Here is a 22,371-nt window from a genome sequence, read left to right as displayed (position 1 = left end):
TCCATTTATGCTTTTGCATAATAAAATCCCCTTCAAGCCTCCGGACAATCTGTGCATTTGTTTTTTAGAAGAAGCTTCTACCTTTGGATGGTCATGCATCGTGATATTTGTATATTGGAGCAAATTGCCAACTTTTTAATATCTTTATAATGGTTAAGAACATGTGATTCCTCATAAGAGGTCATAGGTTCAAATCTAAATGGGGGTACAATATGTACACCTTTGTAGACTTTAGTAGTCAAATCACTATGCAGACACAGATCCCTTGTCCTCAAAACAATGAGATCTCATACACCAAATTAAAAGTCGATTGTCATGCAAACAATAAGGTCTTATTGTCTTGCTTAGTCATGAACTTAAAAATATACTAGCATTTGCACCAGATGTTGCAAAGGAAACGCCGTAAGGCATAAATTGAAGAACACAAATACAACAAAAGAATACTTTGATAAAGAATACAAATATATTGAATGCTCAAATCAATGCCCCATTAATTGGAACCACTTAGTAGACATATCTATCAACATTAGGATTATACACAATGATCAAGAAATTTCCCATATACAAACAACACCTTCCACAACAACCTTTTGTCACATCCACATTTTAAAAAATGCCTTGGAACGTGATTGGAATCTCCCATATTGCCTTTTTCATTATGCAGATAAATCTTCCATATTGCTATTTTCATCATGAATATTGTTAGTTCATTGTTGTAAAGTGTTAGTGTGTTAAATTCAATACTATAAGTTCGACAAGCGAAAAACATTCCTCAATTAGCATAATATGCATTTTTCTGTCACCGTGTATTTTTCAGTCAAAGAGCACAAGTAACAGATTAACATGTATTTTCCTTCATTATTTTCATAGAGCCAAGCAATCTACGCCTTATCTATAAAGTAACAAAAACATTTTGGAATAAGTTTAATATTTCAAGCCAGTGTCTAACCTATAAAGTAACAAAATCTTTTTGAAATAAATTTAATATTTTAAGCAATTGACTAACCTAATTTAATAATTGAAAATTTCTCAAAGATGAATTAAACTCCATAATAAGAGAGCCAACATTGGAGCCCATACTTTCACTAAAACCAAAAGAAACACAACCACTTATTAAGAAGAAATTCAAGCAATAATAATAAAACAAAAATAATAAACGTTAAAGGATAAAATGGTATTTCCAACACCAGAAGCCGAAACCAGAAGCGAAGCCAAAACTATTATGGAGGATCAAATTTGCGCTGGTCAGGCGGTTAGGGGAGAAGATTTTGAATTCATTTGTGATGAGGTTAATTCCATTAAATGCCTATTGACGGATGCGAGAGCCACCAGAACTTCCAATTCTAGTTCAGTGACCAATTGGCTTAACAGACTTGAGGATTTTCTCACTAATGTTGTTGACATAGTGGAGGAATGCGAGCAGGGCAAGCTTATTTTCATCAACATAATTTTCCGCTATCGAATGGGCAGGAACATTAGGAAACTAAAGGAAAGAATCACAAAGATACACACGGGTGCTAAATATCTCAAATATCTGACCTCCCTCAATGCTACTATTGGTGTTCAAGCACTCAATGCATATATTGAATCTTCAGAAGAAGATAAAAGAAGAAAATCATGTGCTCTTCTATCTCAATTTCAAGTGGTGGGATTAAAGGAAGATACTGAAAAGGTCAGTCGGTGGATATTGGAAAATGGATTCAGAGTGATTGCTATTGTGGGTATGGGACGACAGGGAAAAACCCTTTTGGTGCAAGAGGTATTCAACAACCAAAAGGTCGAGATAGTTTCGACCAATTTGTGTGGCTTACAGTATCACCCAAATTTATCATAGGCTAATTGAGAAAATCATTTTTCAGTCTAAGAAGTATGACTTTCTAAATTTTGATGTAATATCTAAATTTTACTTTTCTCCATTGGTAAGGTAGCACTCAATGCATATATTGAATCTTCAGAAGAAGATAAAAGAAGAAAATCATGTGCTCTTCTATCTCAATTTCAAGCGGTGGGATTAAAGGAAGATACTGAAAAGGTCAGTCGGTGGATATTGGAAAATGGATTCAGAGTGATTGCTATTGTGGGTATGGGAGGACAGGGCAAAACCCTTCTGGTGCAAGAGGTATTCAACAACCAAAAGGTCCGAGACAGTTTTGACCAATTTGTGTGGCTTACAGTATCACCCAAATTTGTCGTTGAAGCGCTGCTATTGTCGACATTTAGACAGATAAAAGTGTCTGAGGAAAAAGAAGGGGGTGTAAAGGGAATTCAGGACAGAATTAACAAATATTTTGAAGGAATGAATAAAAATCTAGAACGAAGACGACGTTTATCTTTTTTAGATGACTGTGTTAGATCTAAGTCATACTTCCATCCAGTCATTGCCCACGTCTATTGGGAACTTAAAACATTTGAAGTTCCTGAATTTATCCAAAACAAACATCAAAAAGCTGCCCAACTGCTTGAGTGGTCTAAAGCATCTCCAACTTCTTGATGTTAGCTGATGTCAACAGCTGTCTAGCATGCATTTGGGGGTTGAAGCCCACAGATATATAGTGTATCTCAATGTGAAGGGCTGTAGAAAGATCAGACATTTAAACACATATACAGAGACCATAAAATTGATTTGATACAAGAACGACTATGGCAGGGTAAGCAACATTACATGCATACTTAATTATAAGACAGATAAACCTGAAGGCCAACACCACTACATTACAGTTCTAACTTGATAGTGCCATAATACTTCAAGTCTACTTCTTTGCTGCATTATTCCTATTACCAAAATTAGCAGCAGCTTTGGTTGCCCTGTCAAGAACCCCAGCAACCATCAGTGCTCCTGTTGCAAAATAACTGTTGTTGACAGGTGTTGTTCCTGTGTTGCAAGCTACATGCCCAGCTATAATCAAAGCTGCTTTTGATATCTTTCCGAAGAATTTGCCAAAATCTGCCACCTTTGCTGTAGCAGTGTCCATCACTTGATACTTCTCGTCTAACTCTTTGGCTTTGCTTAAAGTATCTTTTCCTAGGGTATAACCTTTTGAAAGCATTGTTGTAACCATTTTTACTACTTGGTCAACAAAATGGAACAAAAAATCTCAGTTGTTTATCAAGGGCTTCAAACTGTCCAATAACAACAATGTTAATATCCTCAGAATATCATAGGCTAATTGAGAAAATCATTTTTCAGTCTAAGAAGTATGACTTTCTAAATTTTGATGTAATATCTAAATTTTACTTTTCTCCATGGAGTAGTCTACTTAGGCAGCGGAATGGCTCAGCTTTTGCCACCGCCCAGAAAATCATCAGGCTCTGACTGCCGGTAATCCCTCCGCCCTCGGCCACCCTCCCCTAGCTCCTCCATCCTCCTTCTCTGCCACCCTCCCTTGGAAATCCTGACATTCCTTGACAAAAAATCTGATCGGAGGTGGAAATCCTGACATCCCTTGACAGATCGGATCCAAGCTAGAATTGCAGCCGTGGAGAGTTATTTCCATTTCCAATTCGAAATGAGGAATTGTGATTCCACGGACTGCTCACTCACCTTCCTCCTTGACTTAGAGCCTCCCGCTCTGCAATTCCTCTGCTCTACAGCTCGCCACCCAGGGACAATTCGGTGACACCTCCGACTCTGTTAACGACTGATTGAGACATGCACCGTTTATGTCCTATATCTGTCACCGGAAATCGTAAATCCCCGAGTTAGCGAAGATGCCACAGAGGCATTCCAAGAACAACAATGACTTGGCATTCTTTACATACGACGAGAAGAGAAAGCTTGGGTATGGTACTTAAAAGGAAGGGCTCGACAAGGACTCCAGTAAGCCCTTTGATGCCTGCTCTCTGTGCCTGAAGCCATTGATAAACCCCCTCTACTGTCAGAAGGGCCACCTGTTCTGCAAAGAATGCATTCTAGAATGCTTGTTAGCGCAAAAGAAAGACATCAAGAGGTAAGATTCGTTATCCTGAATAAACCCAGTTTTTAGTTTTGAATTTTTTGGAGTATTGGGTATTGTTTTCCCTTGATTTGGGCAAATAGGTTCCTGCTACCATTGTCTTATAGGATTCTATAAGGGTTTTCTCTTTGGGTGTTACTGGTCCTCTGTCGGGAATTGTTCCTGTATTAGGGTTTTTCATGGAATCCTCCAATTGGGTTTGTGGGCATTTTCTGTCCCATTTTTTATGTTTTGTTTCAGGTAATGGATTCCTGTTATTAGGTTTCTTGGGGAACTATGCAAGATCGAGAAAGATCGGAGAGAACATATAATTTTTAGATGCGCTGCCCATAAAAACATGCACTGTAAATTAAATATAAGTAATGTCTCTTCTTTTCCACAACTACTGGCAAGTGAATATATAGGTTGGTTAGGGAAACTATAGGACACCAATACAGAACAAGTAAAAACTAAAGTCAAATGATGAGGAGCGATAAACCTTCCTTTTTGTAATTAAAGACCCTTTTGACTTGATAGCCATTAACCACCTTACAAGATCCGCATTACAATCAGGTTGTTTCATAAAGAAAACGCAACAAGAATTTAGCAACAACACAAAATGCTTTCTTTTCTTTATATATTCAGTACATATTCATCGAGGCTCATGCAGAAGACATTGATTCCTAATTTCAACATGCATAAAGAAGGATTTGAGGCACACCTCCAAAAGTATAGTAATAAACCTGATTCACATTGAAAAGAATTGAGTTAAGCCTTGGATGTGGTAAGTTGTTACTCATTTTTACTAATGAAAATTAGTTTGAGTTTGCTCCATGATTTCTCTTGAGTGGACATTTGCCAAAATTTTATGGTTCCTCTTCTTCATATTTTTCACTTTCCTCTACTTCACTTACTTTGGGATGATGTCAGTTGTTATTACTCCAGGTTACCACATTGCTTCAATCATTTCATCGACCTTTTATTCCTCTTGGAATCTCTTCTATGGGTTCATTGTGTTCTTTGGTGGAAAATTCTATACTCCTCTTGGAATCTCTTCTATGGGTTCATTGTGTTCTTTGGTGGAAAATTCTTGTACGGTGGAAATGGTTTTATTGGTTCAACTCCATTTGTTGGACACTTTATGGTCTAATTGCAGCACAATTGGGTGATGTGGATTCTAAGATGAATACAATAGAAGGAAAATACAAAAATACTATATTTTGGGAGAAGCTACTTCTTGGGAGTTGTATTTTACATGGTGTGCATTCATATTTTATTTTCTTTGATGTTTCCTTTTCCATTGAAACATTCAAATTTCAGATTTAGGCATCAAAGAAGGGGGTGCTACTACATACGAAGTCCTTATATATAAAATTTACGCTGTTAAGAATGGATTTCATTGAACTTGAGTGCTAGAAATTAGCTTTATTCCATGGACTACTACATACAAAGTCCTGATATATAAAATTTACGCTGTTAAGAATGGATTTCATTGAACTTGATAACATGTCTACAACTCCAGAAATCAGTCTTTTCAATCTGTTAAATATGTTATAAAGATTAATGTATATCACGCCAATATTACCAGGGATTTTGCCATCTCTAGCCTCGAAGACTTCCAGTTTTCTCTATAAAGCTTAATAGAACATTTCCTTTTTCCTTCATAATGATCAATAACGAAAATACAACAAAAATCAAATCTACATAAAGTAACATAGTGTCCATTCTTGGTAAGATTTTTGCTGAATTGACTTGAGCAACAGAAAAGCATGCGAGAGATATGATTGAGATTGGGGCCGAGTTCAATAAGTGAGCATTACAAAATTTTGCACAGAAATTATTTTATCAAATTCATCGCTGGTCACCCATGGATATCAGTAGCCCCCAAGCAGAAAAGCTAAGATACTGAAAAAGAGAAAACTACATATTAAGCCCAATCAAAGATCAATGGCATCAAAAATCGGATATTTTGTATCGCAATTAAATGATACATACAGCACTAGGACTGATCTCTTGAAAACTGATGTTTTAGCATATTTCGTTCCCTAGTCAAGAATATCTGATTCCATGAACTGCACCCAGGATATTATTACAGCATACATACTATCCAACAGATTCAGACACAGAGGCAACCATATTCTCATACAAATGCCACATATATACTAATACCATGCTTATCATATTCCTAGAACCATGCTAACTGAACAAGGCTGACTAATATATATATCAGAACAAAACAGAATTAAATCCTCCAAACCCTCTTAAAGAAAGCTTAGGATGATATGTAGCAAAAAGTAAATGCCTGCATGATTTTTCGATCACATGCCTGAAAAGAGATGCACCGTCATCCTAAAACTCCAGATGCATAAGAGCCTCAAAATTAGAACACAAAAGCAAATCAAGCTTTATTTGGTCAAATTTATGAAATCCAACAAACTAAAATTCCAGGACTGCTTAATCATATTTGTACATAGTAGTTCAACATGAGTTTGATGTTCATGTTTTAACTGTTGGCCTCATAAGTCCCATGCCAGAACAACTTCCAACATGTTTAAAATCGGTTGCCTCCAAGTGGTCCCCGTGACCAGAAAATCCAGTACCTCCTTTTTCCTGGGTGATCAAATGCTTTTCTTTGCAGCTTCTATTGCAGACAAAACAAACCCCATCTAATTTAACAAATTTCTCTGCACACTTTTTGCAATAAACATGGCCACAAGTGCTGATTGCCATTGGTGTATTCCTGTTTGCTAGTGTATCTTTGCAACTAGGGAAAATAGAACTAGCCCCCAAAACCTTAGATTTTTTATCATGTGGATCCTTGGTAAAAATAACTGGAAAAAGAGACTTCAACTTCAGTTTCTCTTTACCCTCTGGGCAGATTGTATCAAGTGAAGGTGCCTCAACTTTTTCTTGAGCCTCGGGAGTTGCTGATGGCAGCCAAAATGCTTTCATTGTCCGAAGAGCCTCCGCTTCAAATGAAGTCACTTTAACACTATTGGCCCCATGAAAACTATTTTTGTCTCGAATGTGATTTTTGTCATTATATTGAGGTACAACACCATTGTTTTGCTGATCAAATGCATCAAGTTCCTTGTTGCCTCTTTAACAACAGCTTCTCTTCTTCCTCCTCCTCCTGTTTTTGATGTGCTTCATAGCTTGCAAGTTTCCTATCAAATCATACACCGATAACACCAGCAACTTACAATACCCACTCATAAAAAATTTAAATTAAAAACCTAAATATATCAGATATTTTGTACTCTCAACATTGAAGTGTCGGCAACCTAAACTAGTCATTCTACTGATAATGAATAGGGATACAATCCTAGCAACACTCGTTTCTACCATGTAGTATCCAAACTTCTAGCTTAAACTGTATGCAACGAATAATATGACCCCATACTCAAAATATGCACAGTGGCATCTAAAGCTCAAATCAGATTAATGTCAATTGTGATCAACCTCGGTACTATGATAACTGAGCCATACAAATGTCCAATTCCATTGAATCCAGATTAACAAGAGCCATCAAAGCAGACTAATGTCAATTGTAATCTACCTTGGTACTATGATAACTAAGCCATACAAATGTCCAATTCCATTGAATCCAGATTAACAAGAGCCATCAAGAAATAAATGGAATAATATTATAATCTTGTAGGCCATCTGATGCAGATCTGAAATTCCCAACAAATCAAAAGGCAGTGCCATTCATACAAAATGTAACCATATGATTCCTTCAAAGAAAATAACATAGACCCTGGACAGACATAAGAGCTTTATTCTAGCAGGTGGAGGGAGATCATCTACCCAGGCAAAGAAGGTCTAGTAACCAGTCCAATAGGCTGCAGTCTGGAAACAAGTTGAAGCACTTGCAGTGATGATGACATGGTTAAAATCTGGTAGCCTTGACCCTCAATACAGTTGACCAAATAGTTTCAGGCTGTGGGTTGTGTTGATGCTACAACATTGGTGGATAAATGTCAGATGGAAGTCCTAGGTGACTCTGATAAAACGGATGCCATCAGTCACAGCTTCACAGCTTAAAAACAACCTGATTGTAATGCGGATCTTGTAAGGAGGTTAATGCCTATCAAGTCAAAAGAGTCTTTAATTACAAAAAGGAAGGTTTATCGTGCCTCATCATTTGACTTTAGTTTTTACTTGTTCTGTATTGGTGTCCTATAGTTTCCCTAACCAACCTATATATTCACTTGCCAGTAGTTGTGGAAAAGAAGAGACATTACTTATATTTAATTTACAGTGCATGTTTTTATGGGCAGCGCATCTAAAAATTATATGTTCTCTCCGATCTTTCTCGATCTTGCATAGTTCCCCAAGAAACCTAATAACAGGAATCCAATACCCGAAACAAAACATAAAAAATGGGACAAAAAATGCCCACAAACCAATTGGAGGATTCCATGAAAAACCCTAATACAGGAACAATTCCCGACAGAGGACCAGTAACACCCAAAGAGAAAACCCTTACAGCATCCTATAAGACACTGGTAGCAGGAGCCTATTTGCCCAAATCAAGGGAAAACAATACCCAATACTCCAAAAAATTCAAAACTAAAAACTGGGTTTATTCAGGATAACGAATCTAACCTCTTGATGTCTTTCTTTTGCGCTAACAGGCATTCTAGAATGCATTCTTTGCAGAATAGGAGGCCCTTCTGACAGCAGAGGGGGTCTATCAATGGCTTCGGGCACAGAGAACAGGCATCAAAGGGCTTAATGGAGTCCTTGCTGAGCCTTTCCTTTTGAGTACCATACCCAAGCTTTCTCTTCTCGTCGTATGTAAAGAACGCCAAGTCATTGTTGTTCTTTGAATGCCTCTGCGGCATCTTCGCTAACTCGGGGATTTACGATTGCCAGCAACAGATACAGGACAGAAATGGTGCATGTGTCAATCAGTCGTTAACAGAGTCGGAGGTGTCACCGAATTGTCCCTGGGTGGCGAGCTGCAGAGCGGAGGAATTGTAGAGCGGAGGAATTGCAGAGCGGGAGGTGCCGAGTCAAGGAGGAAGGTGAGTGAGCAGCCCGTGAGATCACAATTCCTCATTTCGAATTGGAAATGGCAATAACTCTCCACGGCTGCAATTTGAGCTCTGATCCAATCTGTCAGGGGATGTCAGGATTTCCAGCACCGATTAGATTTTCTATCAGGGAATGTCAGGATTGCCAGGGGAGGGTGGCAAAGAAGGAGGGTGGCGGAGCTAGGGGAGGGTGGCGGAGGGCGGAGGGATTGCCGGCGGCCGGAGCCGGACGATTTTCTGGGCGGTGACGGAAACTGGGCCATTCCTCCACCTAGGTAGACTACTCCTTTCTCCATTGGTAAGGTAGGTGGCCTTTTTAAGCTACTTCTATTCTACAAAACTACAGGAATAAGTAGAATTTAAAGGGTAGGATCTTCCTTCTCTGCAAATAGTTATTTACAGACAATTTGTAAAGTAAGATTACATTTAAGACTTTTTCTTACAAAATAGTTGAAATAAATGAAATTTGTTTTTCATTATTTTCCTTTCTTTTCACAAGTAAAATCTTATTCTAGGTTACTCTCAATATCCTTGACCAAAATGGCCTTTGAGGTAATCTACATGATCCAATCTTGATCTTGGAACTATACAGTAGGAAAAAGTACTGTCGTTTACCCATGAATGGTACTCATTTATCAAAGACCTCAAAACAAAATTGAAAGATCAGACATTTAAACACATATACAGAGAACATAAAATTGATTTGATACAAGAACAACTATGGCAGGGCAAGCAAGGTCTAGATCTAAGTGCAGTATTAATGCTATTTTGAGGAAATAGATTTCTTCTTAAATTTATTTGAACATTGTTCCTCCACATATAAAAATAGATAAAAAATATAAAAGAGTAAAAATAAGTAAATGAAAATACTCCTAATGTGTTACCCTCTTCATGAAATTTTATCACCCAAATTTGTCATTGAAGAGTTGCTGCTGTCGACGTGCAGACAGATAAAAGTGTTTGAGGAAAAAGAAGGGGGTGTAAAGGGAATTCAGGACAGAATTAAAAAATGTTTTGAAGGAATGAATAAAAATCTAGAATGAAGACATTGTTTATTTGTTTTAGATGACTGTGTTAGATCTAAGTCATACTTCCATCCAGTCATTGCCCACGTCTATTGGGAACTTAAAACATTTGAAGTTCCTGAATTTATCCAAAACAAACATCAAAAAGCTGCCCAACCGCTTGAGTGGTCTGAAGCGTCTCCAATTTCTTGATGTTAGCTAGTGTCAATAGCTATCTAGCATGCATTTGGGGGTTGAAGCCCACAGATATATAGTGTATCTCAATGTGAAGGGCTGCAGAAAGATCAGACATTTAAACACATATATAGAGACCATAAAATTGATTTGATACAAGAATGACTATGGCAGGGTAAGCAACATTACATGCATACTTAATTATGAGACAGATAAACCTGAAGGCCAACACCACTACATTACAGTTCTAACCTGATAGTGCCATAATACTTCAAGTCTACTTCTTTGCTACATTATTCCTATTACCAAAATTAGCAGCAGCTTTGGATGCCCTGTCAAGAACCTCAGCAACCATCAGTGTTCCTGTTGCAAAATAATTGCTGTTGACAGGAGCTATTCCTGCATTGCAAGCTACATGCCCAGCTATAATCAAAGCTGCTTTTGATATCTCTCCGAAGAATTTGCCAAAATCTGCCACCTTTGCTGCAGCAGTGTCCATCACTTGATACTTCTAGTCTAACTCTGTGGCTTTGCTTAAAGTATCTTTTCCTAGGGTATAACATTTTGAAAGCATTGTTGTAACCACTTTTACTACCTGTTCAGCAAAATGGAACAAAAAATCTCAGTTTCTTATCAAGGACTTCAAACTGTCCAATAACAACAATGTTAATATCCTCAGAATATTATAGGCTAATTGAGAAAATCACTTTTCAGTCTAAGAAGTATGACTTTCTAAATTTTGATGTAATATCTAAATTTTACTTTTCTCCATTGGTAAGGTAGCACTCAATGCATATATTGAATCTTCAGAAGAAGATAAAAGAAGAAAATCCTGTGCTCTTCTATCTCAATTTCAGAATGCCATGTCAATCTGAATGTGACTATATTCAGAATGCCATGTCAATCTGAATTTTTTCACGGAAACCGTTTTGTTCACCTTCGAGCATTGTCTGTCGGACTCGCTTGGTCAGATTCTCGCCAACGATTTCCCAGAAGGAATGTTGCACCGTATTGAAAACGAGGGCGCCGAACGATATCCCTATCAGAACGAAGCAGTATTTCTTGATTTCATTTTTTATGTATAACAGATCAGGGTTGTAATAGATGCTCAGCACGGCACTCAGGATGTAAGCGAAGAGTGCGCTTATGGAACCGCAGACCATGGACCCTACGGATCCTAGTAGGGCATAGGCCCATTCTGGGGCATTCATCTTGACTAGTCTCCAGAATGACCCTGCCTGCTCTATGAAGGGTACTTTCTCTGTTTTGTGTGCTGAGTTGACATTGACAGATGTGCTGAAATCGGAAGTTGAGAAGTCTGAAAGCCTTCTGGAATAGGGAGATCAGCCATAAGAAGAATTTCTTCCAATTATGGGCGAGCTCACAGAATTCCTTGCGCTGGAGGGCCTGGAAATGGGCAAACAAAAAAAAATCAAAATGAGAATACAAATCTATGTTCATTCTATTTCCCCTTTCTTCCCGAGATCATTCAAACTGATAAATACTGAGAATTTATGGAAGGTACAGAACAAGTTTCCTTTATATCTTGGTGATGAATGAGTGGGTCATTCAGAATGTGACAAAATGTAAAAGTCCATAAACTTCTACAGAGTAACATCTAAAGTACCAATAAACACTAGAAGGGTTAATGGGAGGAGCAAAACAACTACAATTTAAGAAAAAAGATTTATCTCTGGACCAAACAAAACCATTATAATTTGAGAAAAAAAAATGAAGGATTGTATGAGAAGGCATCCAAACAGTTTGGTGGAAAATCTTTCACTGTAATAAAACCAGAAAAACTTGGCAGTAGCTAAATAATTTTCCAAAGAAAACCCCGAGGATCTATAGACAAACAAAACAATTATAATTTCACAAACTACTAATCTAAGGACGAACAAAACAAGTATAATTTTATGAAGAAGAAGTTGAGGATAAGCATTATAATTACAGTTTTACAGAGAAGGCCCCAAGGATTTATGGGACTGCAAAAAAAATTACAATTTTATAAAGAAGGCGAGAGGATTTATGGGAGAAACAAAACAATTCCAATTCTATGGACTTTCTGTGAGAAAACTATTGCATAGGTTAACCACAATGTGCCATTATTGAATTAACATAGTGGGATAAAACCTTTACCTGGCACTGTTCTTTCTTGCATTGTTACCAAGATCATGGGTAGTTTCTTGGAGTCTGATCAATGTTGAATAAGCCCCGTCATCCGATTTTGAGATAAGGTCATTGTGAGTCCCCATCTCAAAAATGCTCCCCTGCTGAACAACTGCCACCAGATTAGCCTTCCTAATGGTTGAGAGATGATGTGCCACAACTACTGTTCTTCTTCCTATCATGAACCTGTCAAGGGCTTCCTGAACAAGTTTTTCTGATTCAAAGTCCAGAGCACTGGTTGCTTCATTCAAAAGTAGTATGGCTGGGTTCTTCAACATCACTCTGGCTATTGCAATGCGTTGCTTTTGTCCGCCTGATAGTTGACCACCTCTTTCACCAACCTGGAGTTGCAGACCCAACTCCAGAATGGATTGTTAGACGATTAAATAATCTCCAGCCATTAGATCATCAGTGAAGAACGTTCTGATCAGTGAAGAGTCGCTTGCCCTGAGGTCTGAAGCGACACAGGTGATTTTTGCATATCCCTCTAGACCAGAGATACCCGTTCTCATCCGTTTCTCATTGAACATTCCAACAGGAAAAACTGTAGCTATGGTTGGTCGAAGTGGGTCAGGAAAGAGTACTGTAGTTGCTCTGGTCGAGCGCTTCTATGACCCCATTGAAGGTATCCAATACATGATTTTACATGGCATTTTCATACCCTGAACTCTGGTTTTTAGTTTAATGAATTGCTTCTCAAAAGTACTATTTTTAATTTCTGTGAATGAAGGTCAAGTGCTACTTGATGGGTTTAACATCAAAACTCTGCAGTTGAAATGGCGTAATTAATTATAAATAGAATAAAAACTTTACACCGTGAGAACCCTACTTAATTTCTGCTCCATAGCTAAAATTTAAAAGCCAAAATTAGAATTGAATTGAAAAAAAAAAATCAGTCAAGCTGTGTCTGTGATAGCTTTACTCTGCACTCGAATGACTAATATAAAGTAAAACAGTGATGAGGTGCCACATTCAAGAGTAATGGCAGATATATCCACTTCGTGTGTCTATTGATATATGTGAGATATGTGTTATTGAATGGTGTATATTTCTATTATTTATGTTTGAGAAGATCAAATTTTTTTTGGTGTTAAGGTTTAGATTCAAAAAACAATTGTACTTCAAAAGATTTGATTTTTTCTTGGGAATTTGATAGATTTAGATTTGAAATGCATCTATACTAGTCTATACTCATTAAAAACTGCGCTGTTGAGTCTCTATTATTTACCATTAAAAATTCTAAAATGGTTGATTGATGAAAATAGTATAGAATGAATATTGACTAAACACATGCAATAATGTCATTCTAATCTAATACAAAAAAGAAAACTTTACTAACGTTCTTCCTGGAGGGAGAAGAAGAGGGAGGAATTTAGCTTTCCATTCCATTAAAGAAATAAACAGACAAGGCATGGCATGATAATAACCAGTAAGATATCATTACAAGCGAGCTTGTCTGAAACACCCTTCTATCCCAAGTCAGTCATTCATACATACAGGTTAAATAACTCCAAACATAAGTTCGTCTGATAATCTTGCCTGCCACTATAAGATACAAAGCGAATGAAGCAACACTGGGTTCGAAAGTGGCCATGGGATCAAGTTCAGCAAACAAGGAGTAGAAGCATTAGTGGTAGTAAGCATTCTGCCATTGAGATTCAGAACTTGATCATACGAAAATTGTATGAGAGACGGTCAAGCTGGGCCTTGAATAAACTAACAAAAGAAAATCTGAATTTCGATCCGGAATCGACTGGGAGAGAGTTAGCAATGTCACCTGGCATATTCTTAACCTGCAGAAACACGGTATGGCCAATTTCTCTCCTCATAGCTTCGACTACCTTCATATCGATATTCATGGCAAGATTTCCTGAATAAGCATCCCTGACATAGAATACATTGATCGCTTTATCCCCTCTGGTTGTCACATCTGCTCTTGTCACTGAGAGACCATTTTCACGGAACATGTGAGTGACATCCGAAAGAAGGCCTACTCTATCGCTTGCACACAGCTCAAGACTCAGGCCCTGTTCAGCAGGAGCTAGAGGTTATTAGATTCAGCAGCAGAAGCAGAGATTCAGATCTTCAGATCAACATCTCAGTGAGCAATTAGTTGGATAAAACTTGAAAGATTTAGAATATGGAAGGCAAAATCCACTGACCTCAGATGCCCTGCGTTCTATTGCAGCCTCCAAGCACTTGACAACTCTGTGTTTCTCATCTTCTGTGTCTAGGGTACAACCATCCATATGCCGAATGTAATATTCCTGTAAGTGCAATTTTTTTTATTTAATTAGAATTTATTTTTTTGGGTTAAGACAGATGAGAAGATGAGTTTTGAACTAGTAACCTTAATATTAAGAAATGCCTTAACAGCACACCTAATCACAACATATACAAATCACAGTATATACCCACTAGCCCAATCAGAAAGACTGAACACATTATTGCCACACATTAATTAAGGACATGTTTATGTGTTCAGTTCTTGAGGGAAAACAATTTTGGGAGGGTCAAACACCTTCCCTCACATACAAAGGGCAACTAAGATTTGAATCTGAATAGTTTGCATGCTGGCTCCCATCTCAATCACTAAGCCACAGCCTGATGGAAGAAAATGCATATATTTTTACCTCTTTAACTTACCTGCAATGCATAAGGTAAATTGCAAGTGATTGAAGCATGAAAGACAACATACTACATGTCTGTCAGAGTACAGACTGTATCAAACAGCAACTTTGGCCTGTCTCTACACTGGATATTAACCACAGAATAGCCTTTTTCATTGCAGTTCTCGATGGTAATGACAGGCTTCTTGTTTTCATCCAACAAAGTGGGGTCTGAGGAATCAGAAGAACACTCATAGTCCCTGTCAGCAAACATCAGCTGGTGCAGACGCCTCTCTCGGTGAGTTAAGCCCATGGAAAAATCTGTCTTGACTCCTTTGGTGCCATTGTCATTCCCTTTAAGCACGTTTGAAAGTCGTTCCTTAATGGTAGACAGACCAACTTCATCCTCTATAGGCCGGTTTGATAATTCATCAGTTACATATACAACACATGCTACTCTCATATTATGGGTCCAAGATTCTGCTGCTACTACATTGCAACCAAAGCTTGTAAGCACTGCAGAAATTTCTGAAAGAAGACCAGGGCGATCTGTCCCAGTCAATTCTATTGCTGTGTATTCTCCAATGGATTGTACACCTACAATCCTACCTAAACAAGTCTTCACCTCTCTACTGGAAGTGACACGCTTTGTTCCCAAGGACTGCAGCAAGAAAATCAACAAATATTAATGAGTAAATTCTCATAAACAATTCCAACAAATCCAATATACCAACAATCTGCACAGCATCCTCTTGTTAAAATAAGTTAATTTCCAACGTCAAGCTAAAGCTACCTGCTGTATGTATTCAATGATGCTTTCATCTGTAAGTTTATCCCCTAGCTGGTCTGTCACATGAAACACTGTAACACAAAAGTAAAACTTGAATCATTCAATCAAACAATTGGCTGAGTCCCCTGCAATGTCCACACAGCAGCATTTGCAGAGATGAAAAGGGAAATGTTCAATGATAGATCTAAAGGAGCGAGCTTACCATCCATAAACCATCCACCATCTGAGGAAATATATGCTTTCGAAATGGTTAGATCTAGATCAGTCAAAAGTTGGACCACTTCAAGAAGTATGCCATGCTTGTTCCTACTATCCACCTGCACAGAGATCATCCACAACCCCAACTACTGAGAGAGAAGCACATCATCATGACAAAATTACTAACAGCCTGCAGTTGCACAGGATTTTCTTCAGCCTTGGGCTGAAGCCAGCAATCCTTCCATCCCCATGAGGACAAGGATAGGTGGGAGGGGTTTCTTACCATGATTGGAAATAGCCATTGTAACGCTAGCAATGCCTTGCCATGGCAATGGCCTCCATGATCTAGTTAACCAGCACAATAATGAACTCGAAAGAAATTTCAAATGTGAAGATCAGACGGAAACCCCAATAGAAGGAAATTTCAAATGTGAAGATCAGGCGGAAACCCCAATAGAGAAGAAACATTTTTTGAAGTTTAAAAAGAAAAAAAAGGAAACTCACCCGTAAACCTACAAATGGAAGGCCCTGGAGAAGCAATGAAAAACCCTTAGCTGAAAAGGGGATCTCTTTCAAAACCAATTTATCAATAAGAATGAGCGGAAACCCTGACGATGGTTATTACCTCTACTGAACTACCATAATCTCCATTGTTGGATCAATCAAGGGACAAATGTACCATGGAGATAGAATGAGTGCAGAGATTTTTACAAGATCTGGATTTCATTCTAAAAAGGTGCGCAAATGGCGGTGTTTTCCCTGCTTCCCGTGGGTCGTTACCCTAACCATGCCTCAACAATCCTGAGTCGTCATCTTGCAGCAAAGAAGGGATTCCCTCACTCCCATCCGCGGCCCTCCTCATCCTGCAGCAAAAAAAAGGTATTCCCTCCCTGCCCTCCGCGGCCCTCCTCATCCTCCTGCGGCAAAGAAAAACACGACGGACGAGGCTGGTAGGTAACATAATTAATTAAATTTTTAATTAACCAATTTTATTTTAAAAGTTTTTTAATGTTTTTTAATTAAATTGGACGGCATACCATTGTTGAATCGTCTAACAATGCATCTGACGGTTAGGATTAGGACAGAAAGGAAATTAGGGGAGTTGATTTCAGAGGGAAACGCCTTACGGCGTAATTATCACTACTATATTACATATATTAGCTCTACTTAAAATAAACTAACCTCAATCACTATTCTTCCAATGAAAAAAAATATCCTTTAAAAATCTTCAACAATTTTTTATATATACTTATTTTAAGTAATAAAATGTTACAACTATTGTTTACCCTTATTTTTATATTTTATATATCCTTATTTTAAGTAATAAAATTTTTACAATTATTGTGTACCTTTACTTTTTGTTGTTGTTGTTAATATGGAAAAAAATACTTCTAAAAAGCGAGAGGATTTTTTTTTAATATGGCAAAACATATGTCAAACAATTGAGAGGCAAGATGGATGTATATTAGACATTTGAACTTTGGTGGTGGGTATGTTAACCATTTGAACTTTGGTGGCTTATCAATTGGAGGGAGAGCCAACATGCGAGCCTCGGGAGAATTGTATAGTAAAAACAACGCAGCCTGCAGTTCTTGGAGATTTGAGGGTTGAGCACTTTCGGTCATTAAACATATCAAACATTTTTTCTAAGACAAGCTTTGAAATATTTTGTGCAGTGATAATTTCTGAGGCCTTTTAAACGGGGCATAATTGAGGGATTCTAGCTCACCTTAAGTGCAACTTTAGGCATTCTGATGTGCTTACTCGTATTCGAGAGGTTAATTAATATAGAGTTTCTTCAATGGCTACTACTTTCGGCACCATCGATACTGGTAAAAGTCCTCACAATCCTAACAAATCTTTCGTAATTTTTTTGTTTTGCAGATCGTGTAGCCCCCAAATGATAGTATCTCAATCCTCTCTTTTAGTCCAAAAGCTAACTATTTGGTGGCCATATCCTGGGATAATCAAGTTTGTTCTCAACTACCTCCATTTACTGAAATGTGGACTTGTTCAGATGAGATTTTGGGGATAATGGCATTATTGTAATAATTTTGGATTGGTGTTTTGTTTTTGATCTTCTATTATATTTTTGAATGCGGGTCACCAACTTAGATGTTGGAAGGTCCTTCAAACTAGGGCTAGCATGCCAAAAGAAACAATGTCACATGACTAATCGGTGAGGTGCTTCAAACCGTGGTTGGAATTCTAGTACTTCTTATTTTTTCTTGTGAAGTTTGTTTAGAAATTGTAATATGCTTGCAGGAACCAGGGCTATAGCTTACTTATAGAAATAACCATTAATGAAGTTTCAGAGTGTGCTTCTAAGTTTTTATATTATGTAATGCTTCGTATGCAGGTTATCTGTTCAACATGGAAGGATCATGGAATTATTGTTTTCTCTGCTGGTTGTGATAAACAAGCTAAAATGCGGCCACTATTAACTGGGGTTTAGCCATTAACTGTGGCCATGCATGATGCACCTATTAAGGAAATTTCATAGTTTCTAGAAATGAACTTGCTTGCAACTAGAAGCTGGGACAAGACACTTAAGTATGTATATGATGGTTTTCTTTGATTCCATCTCTCTTTGCTTATTTATGTTATGAGGTTGTTTGTAGATGTTAATGGATTTGTGACATTATGAATTTTAAATCCATTGGAACATAGTGCCAAAAATTTAATATATTTTAGGCTTTGAGTAAAATGGAAACTTCTCATCTAGCCAAAATCTTTATAAAATTATGAGATTAAAGGGAAAAAATGTTAGATTGACCCAGGTCCTAGATTAACTACTCAACATTCTTCTTATATACCCAATACTTGTATGTCGCTTACTTCCATAGCCTCATAACTATGCAACCTTGTTAGAAATAGACACACCTACCTTTTAATTTTCATCAACATTGTATTCTACAAATCTTCATATAAATTGTATTGTCCCACATGATGAGTTTTAATGCTTGGATCTCCTACTTGCAACTGTCTATCACTCTCTCCTTTTATTTTATTCACTGCTCCATCAGTAACTTGAAGTTATTTAAGATTGCATCAACCTCTCCTTCAAACTTGAAGAAAATTTTGAAAGCTTCCTGAGCCTTTTCCTCTAAGGCTCTAGCCCTATCTAGACATTTCTAAGCTTTGGAAAAACATATTATTTTCTCCAAGTCACTGAGATGAGGAATGTCTACCCCCTTATTGGGATATTGTATTTGCCATTGAATGATTCCATCTAGCATATTTGGAATATTCTCCAATTCTTCCTTGACAGGTCCCATCCTCTTTATATAATCATCAAACTTAGCAGTTTTATCTTTGATGTCTTGAATGCTCCTATAGAATTATTTCTGAACCATACTCAGTGCCTCTTGGATCTCAAGTGATTTCCTTTTGAACTCTTTAATTGAGTCTAGTTCACCTTCTTGCTGGAATTCTAGCTCTGTAATTATTTGCCTAGCAACACTGAGTTATGTCTAAGCATCATAGACCTTTCTCTTTAGCTTGGAAACATTATCACCTGTTGCTTGGGCCATGCCAATACTGGCAGTTGCATTCATATCTAGATCAGTTGTTGTATCATGAATGAGAACCTCCTTAATGAAAATATCTCTCCCAACCTTATCCTTTTTGGAAACTCTCCTTCTAACCTTGTTCTTCTTATATTCATAATTGAATGTTTTCAATACCACTACTGGGTCAACCATGGTCATGGGGAAAATTGAAAATTGCTCCTTCTCCATTTCTTTAATCTAACTTGGTTCCACTGGAGACTAAGGAGTGGGGGGTATCTTCAGAGATGATGGAATTTCAAGGTGTTCAATCCTTTTTTCTTTCCACATAGCTTATTTCTTCTCCTTTGGAGTTCCTCATCTCTTTTCCTTTTTTTTTCTTGCTGCTTGATTCTTTGTTTAGTTTCTAAAGCTAATTGTTTCACCAGATCATCTTGTTCTACTTTCCTTCTAATACATATGTAAATAGGAACGCAAAAAATTACAAATATAACCATAAATACAAAGATGCAGTAGAAATAACACTTCATTTCATTAATATCAAACACTGAAATATGCTTACAAAATGAATGGAAATAAGACTAGCTTGGGCAATGGTAGCTTATCTCTGAGAAGAGATGTGGCAGCTACATGCCTCTGAACTCTATTACAATGAGGCTCGAAGGCATATTTATTGTTGAGAAACAATGGAAAACCCTAAACATCCAAAAGCTTAACCCTAGGAGATGAAGCACCAAACTATGGGCCCCGTTTGGGTAAATTGGTACATCAACTTCATGAGGTTGTAACTTTGGCATACGGTCTCCATTTGATGTGCACAATACCTCGCTAGAAAGATCTATTTGAGAACTACAACTTTCGAATGAGAAGCATAGGTCTCCAACTGATGTTGCTTCCAAGTTTCCCAAAGGACGTCATTTAGGGCCTCAAAATGGCTTCGGAAGTTCAGGTCCCAAAAATCTACCAAAAATAGTAAATTGTGTTACAAATAAGGAAACCATTAAACTAAAAGAAACAATGGTGGGGATCCAAGTGGAATAGGTGGGTAGCCACCAATATCCCCTCGATCAGTCCTCCCCCCTTAGGAAGCAATGGTCCCCATTGCGTTGAGTCCCTCCATGAGATGAGGAAACTTCTGTTGAACTTGGTCCTTGGTGAGCCACTTGCCCTGGTGAAGGAGTTGGCCTGCTTTGACAACTCGATATAGTTGGATCCTTTGCTTTTGGGTGTTCTTTATCTGCATGTCCATGATATAGTTAGTTGTGGCTTGCTTCGTGCAATCTGGATTTAACTTTGTAGGTGTGAGTTGTTCTGCAATGTCTGATATATCCAGCAATGGTGGGAAGTATGGTCGAAGGCGGTCCACATTGAACACTGGGTGTAGGCCAAGTAATGGGGGAATGCTGAGCTCAAATTCATTGTCGCCCATAACCTTGGTAATTTTTTAAGGACCATATCAGAGTAGTATGATTTTACGATAGGCTCCAATAAGGCGTTCCTTCTAGAAATGAAACTAGTCTTTGTCACCCACCAGAAACTTGTGTGGCACCAAATGTTGATCATGTTGCTGCTTGTACTTGGCTTTTGTTTTCTCTAGAATTTCATGGACCTAATGATAGATATGTTGGATGTGCTCAATGAAGCTTTTTTCCTTATCGGCTTCTGACTGGACATGAGCCGAATCTGCCTGAGTAGCTACAAATGGTATGGCCACATCAATGGGACATAGTGGCTAGAATCCCAAGCCCACCTGAAAAGGGTTGTGGCCAATCGAGCTGTAGAGAGCTGGTTATAGCTGTGCTAGATATAGGGAAGACTCTCATCCCATGTGTGTGGATGCTTTGTGTTGTACATGCGCAGAATGTGTATGATCATCCTGTTGACAACCTCTGTCTGGCCATTAGTTTGAGGATGGAAAGTTGTGGACTTAGTGAGCTTGGTGTCCAGCATCGGCCAAAGATTGGATGAAAATGTAGTAAGGAACATGTTGTCCCGATCTGAGATGATAGACTATGGGATCTCAAAGTTTACCCACACTAGTTCAAAGAAGAGTTTAGCAATGGCTTCTACTGTGATATTCTTCTTACAAGCCCCCAGAATGGCCATCTTCAAGAATCTATCGACGACCAAAAAAACACAGTTGTTTCCATGCTTAGTAGAAGGAAGGCCCAACATGTAATCCATGGAGATGGATTCCCAAGGTCGACTAGGGGTAGGAAACAGAGTATAAACGCCTCGCTTCTTGATGGTCGGTTTGGAAATGGCACAGACAGTGTAGGATCTGATGTACTTCCTCACATCCTGTCAAAGATTCGGCCAGTAGAAATACCTCTGCAGTACTGCCACTATTTTCTCAACCCCGAAATGCTGAGCGGCCCGACTATAGTGCACTTCCCAAATCATCTTGAATCGCTCTCTTAAAGGAACACAAAGGTGTCCCAGGTGGCATAGAAGAGCATCCTAGAGGTGAGAATCTGGAACTTGTTGACATTCTAAGAGCATCTGGTATGTGGGGCTGAACTCTGGGTCACTTCTGTAGAGAAGTAGTGAATCAGAAGTCTCATGCCCACAAGAGTTGAGCACAATGGTTAACGCTATGATCGGTGGTCGCCTAAGCCCGTCTGCAACATTATTGGTGCTACCCTTCTTATACTTGATATTCAAATGGAACTGCTGCAGGTATGTGGAACACTTTTGATGGCAATGATTCCGTAACTTCCCTTGCATCTATATGAACTACAGGGGTTAGTGGTCTGTGAGGATGACCGTTTCCTTCCCCAAAATATAATGCTTCCATTGTCGGTAGGCCTGCATAATGGAATACATCTCTTTGTCATAAGTGGGATACATTTGGACTGTGTCTGAAAGTGTCTCACCATGATATGCCACTGGATGCCCTTGTTGAGTAAGGACTGCCCCAATA

At 38.2% G+C, this 22,371-nt stretch overlaps 1 protein-coding gene and 3 pseudogenes across 2 annotated transcripts; all 4 read right to left on the bottom strand.

Moving 5' to 3' along the window:
- Positions 1-2,750: 2,750 nt before the first annotated feature.
- On the bottom strand, positions 2,751-3,059 carry LOC149155258 (binding partner of ACD11 1-like). Its single transcript, XM_089444373.1, has one exon. The coding sequence runs from the start codon at positions 3,057-3,059 to the stop codon at positions 2,751-2,753; it is 309 nt and encodes a 102-aa protein (XP_089300499.1).
- A 3,253-nt stretch (positions 3,060-6,312) lies between these two features.
- On the bottom strand, positions 6,313-8,782 carry LOC149155257 (E3 ubiquitin-protein ligase CSU1 pseudogene; annotated as a pseudogene).
- A 4,921-nt stretch (positions 8,783-13,703) lies between these two features.
- On the bottom strand, positions 13,704-16,275 carry LOC149155256 (ACT domain-containing protein ACR3-like; annotated as a pseudogene). Its single transcript, XR_016263492.1, has 6 exons — positions 16,223-16,275; positions 15,944-16,058; positions 15,745-15,812; positions 14,989-15,612; positions 14,505-14,609; positions 13,704-14,369 (listed from the first exon to the last, which is right to left on the bottom strand). The product of XR_016263492.1 is annotated as an ACT domain-containing protein ACR3-like (transcript).
- A 500-nt stretch (positions 16,276-16,775) lies between these two features.
- Positions 16,776-22,371, bottom strand: part of LOC149155255 (E3 ubiquitin-protein ligase PUB23 pseudogene) — a 42,586-nt pseudogene continuing 36,990 nt past the window's right edge.

This window comes from Pinus tabuliformis, chromosome 9, assembly GCF_031772625.1.
Source record: "Pinus tabuliformis cultivar Carrire ecotype Pingquan chromosome 9, CPIR1, whole genome shotgun sequence".
In the NCBI taxonomy this organism is placed as follows: Eukaryota; Viridiplantae; Streptophyta; class Pinopsida; order Pinales; family Pinaceae; genus Pinus; species Pinus tabuliformis.
Note: the sequence above shows the minus strand (reverse complement) of the source record. Positions and strands in the feature narration are given on the sequence as shown.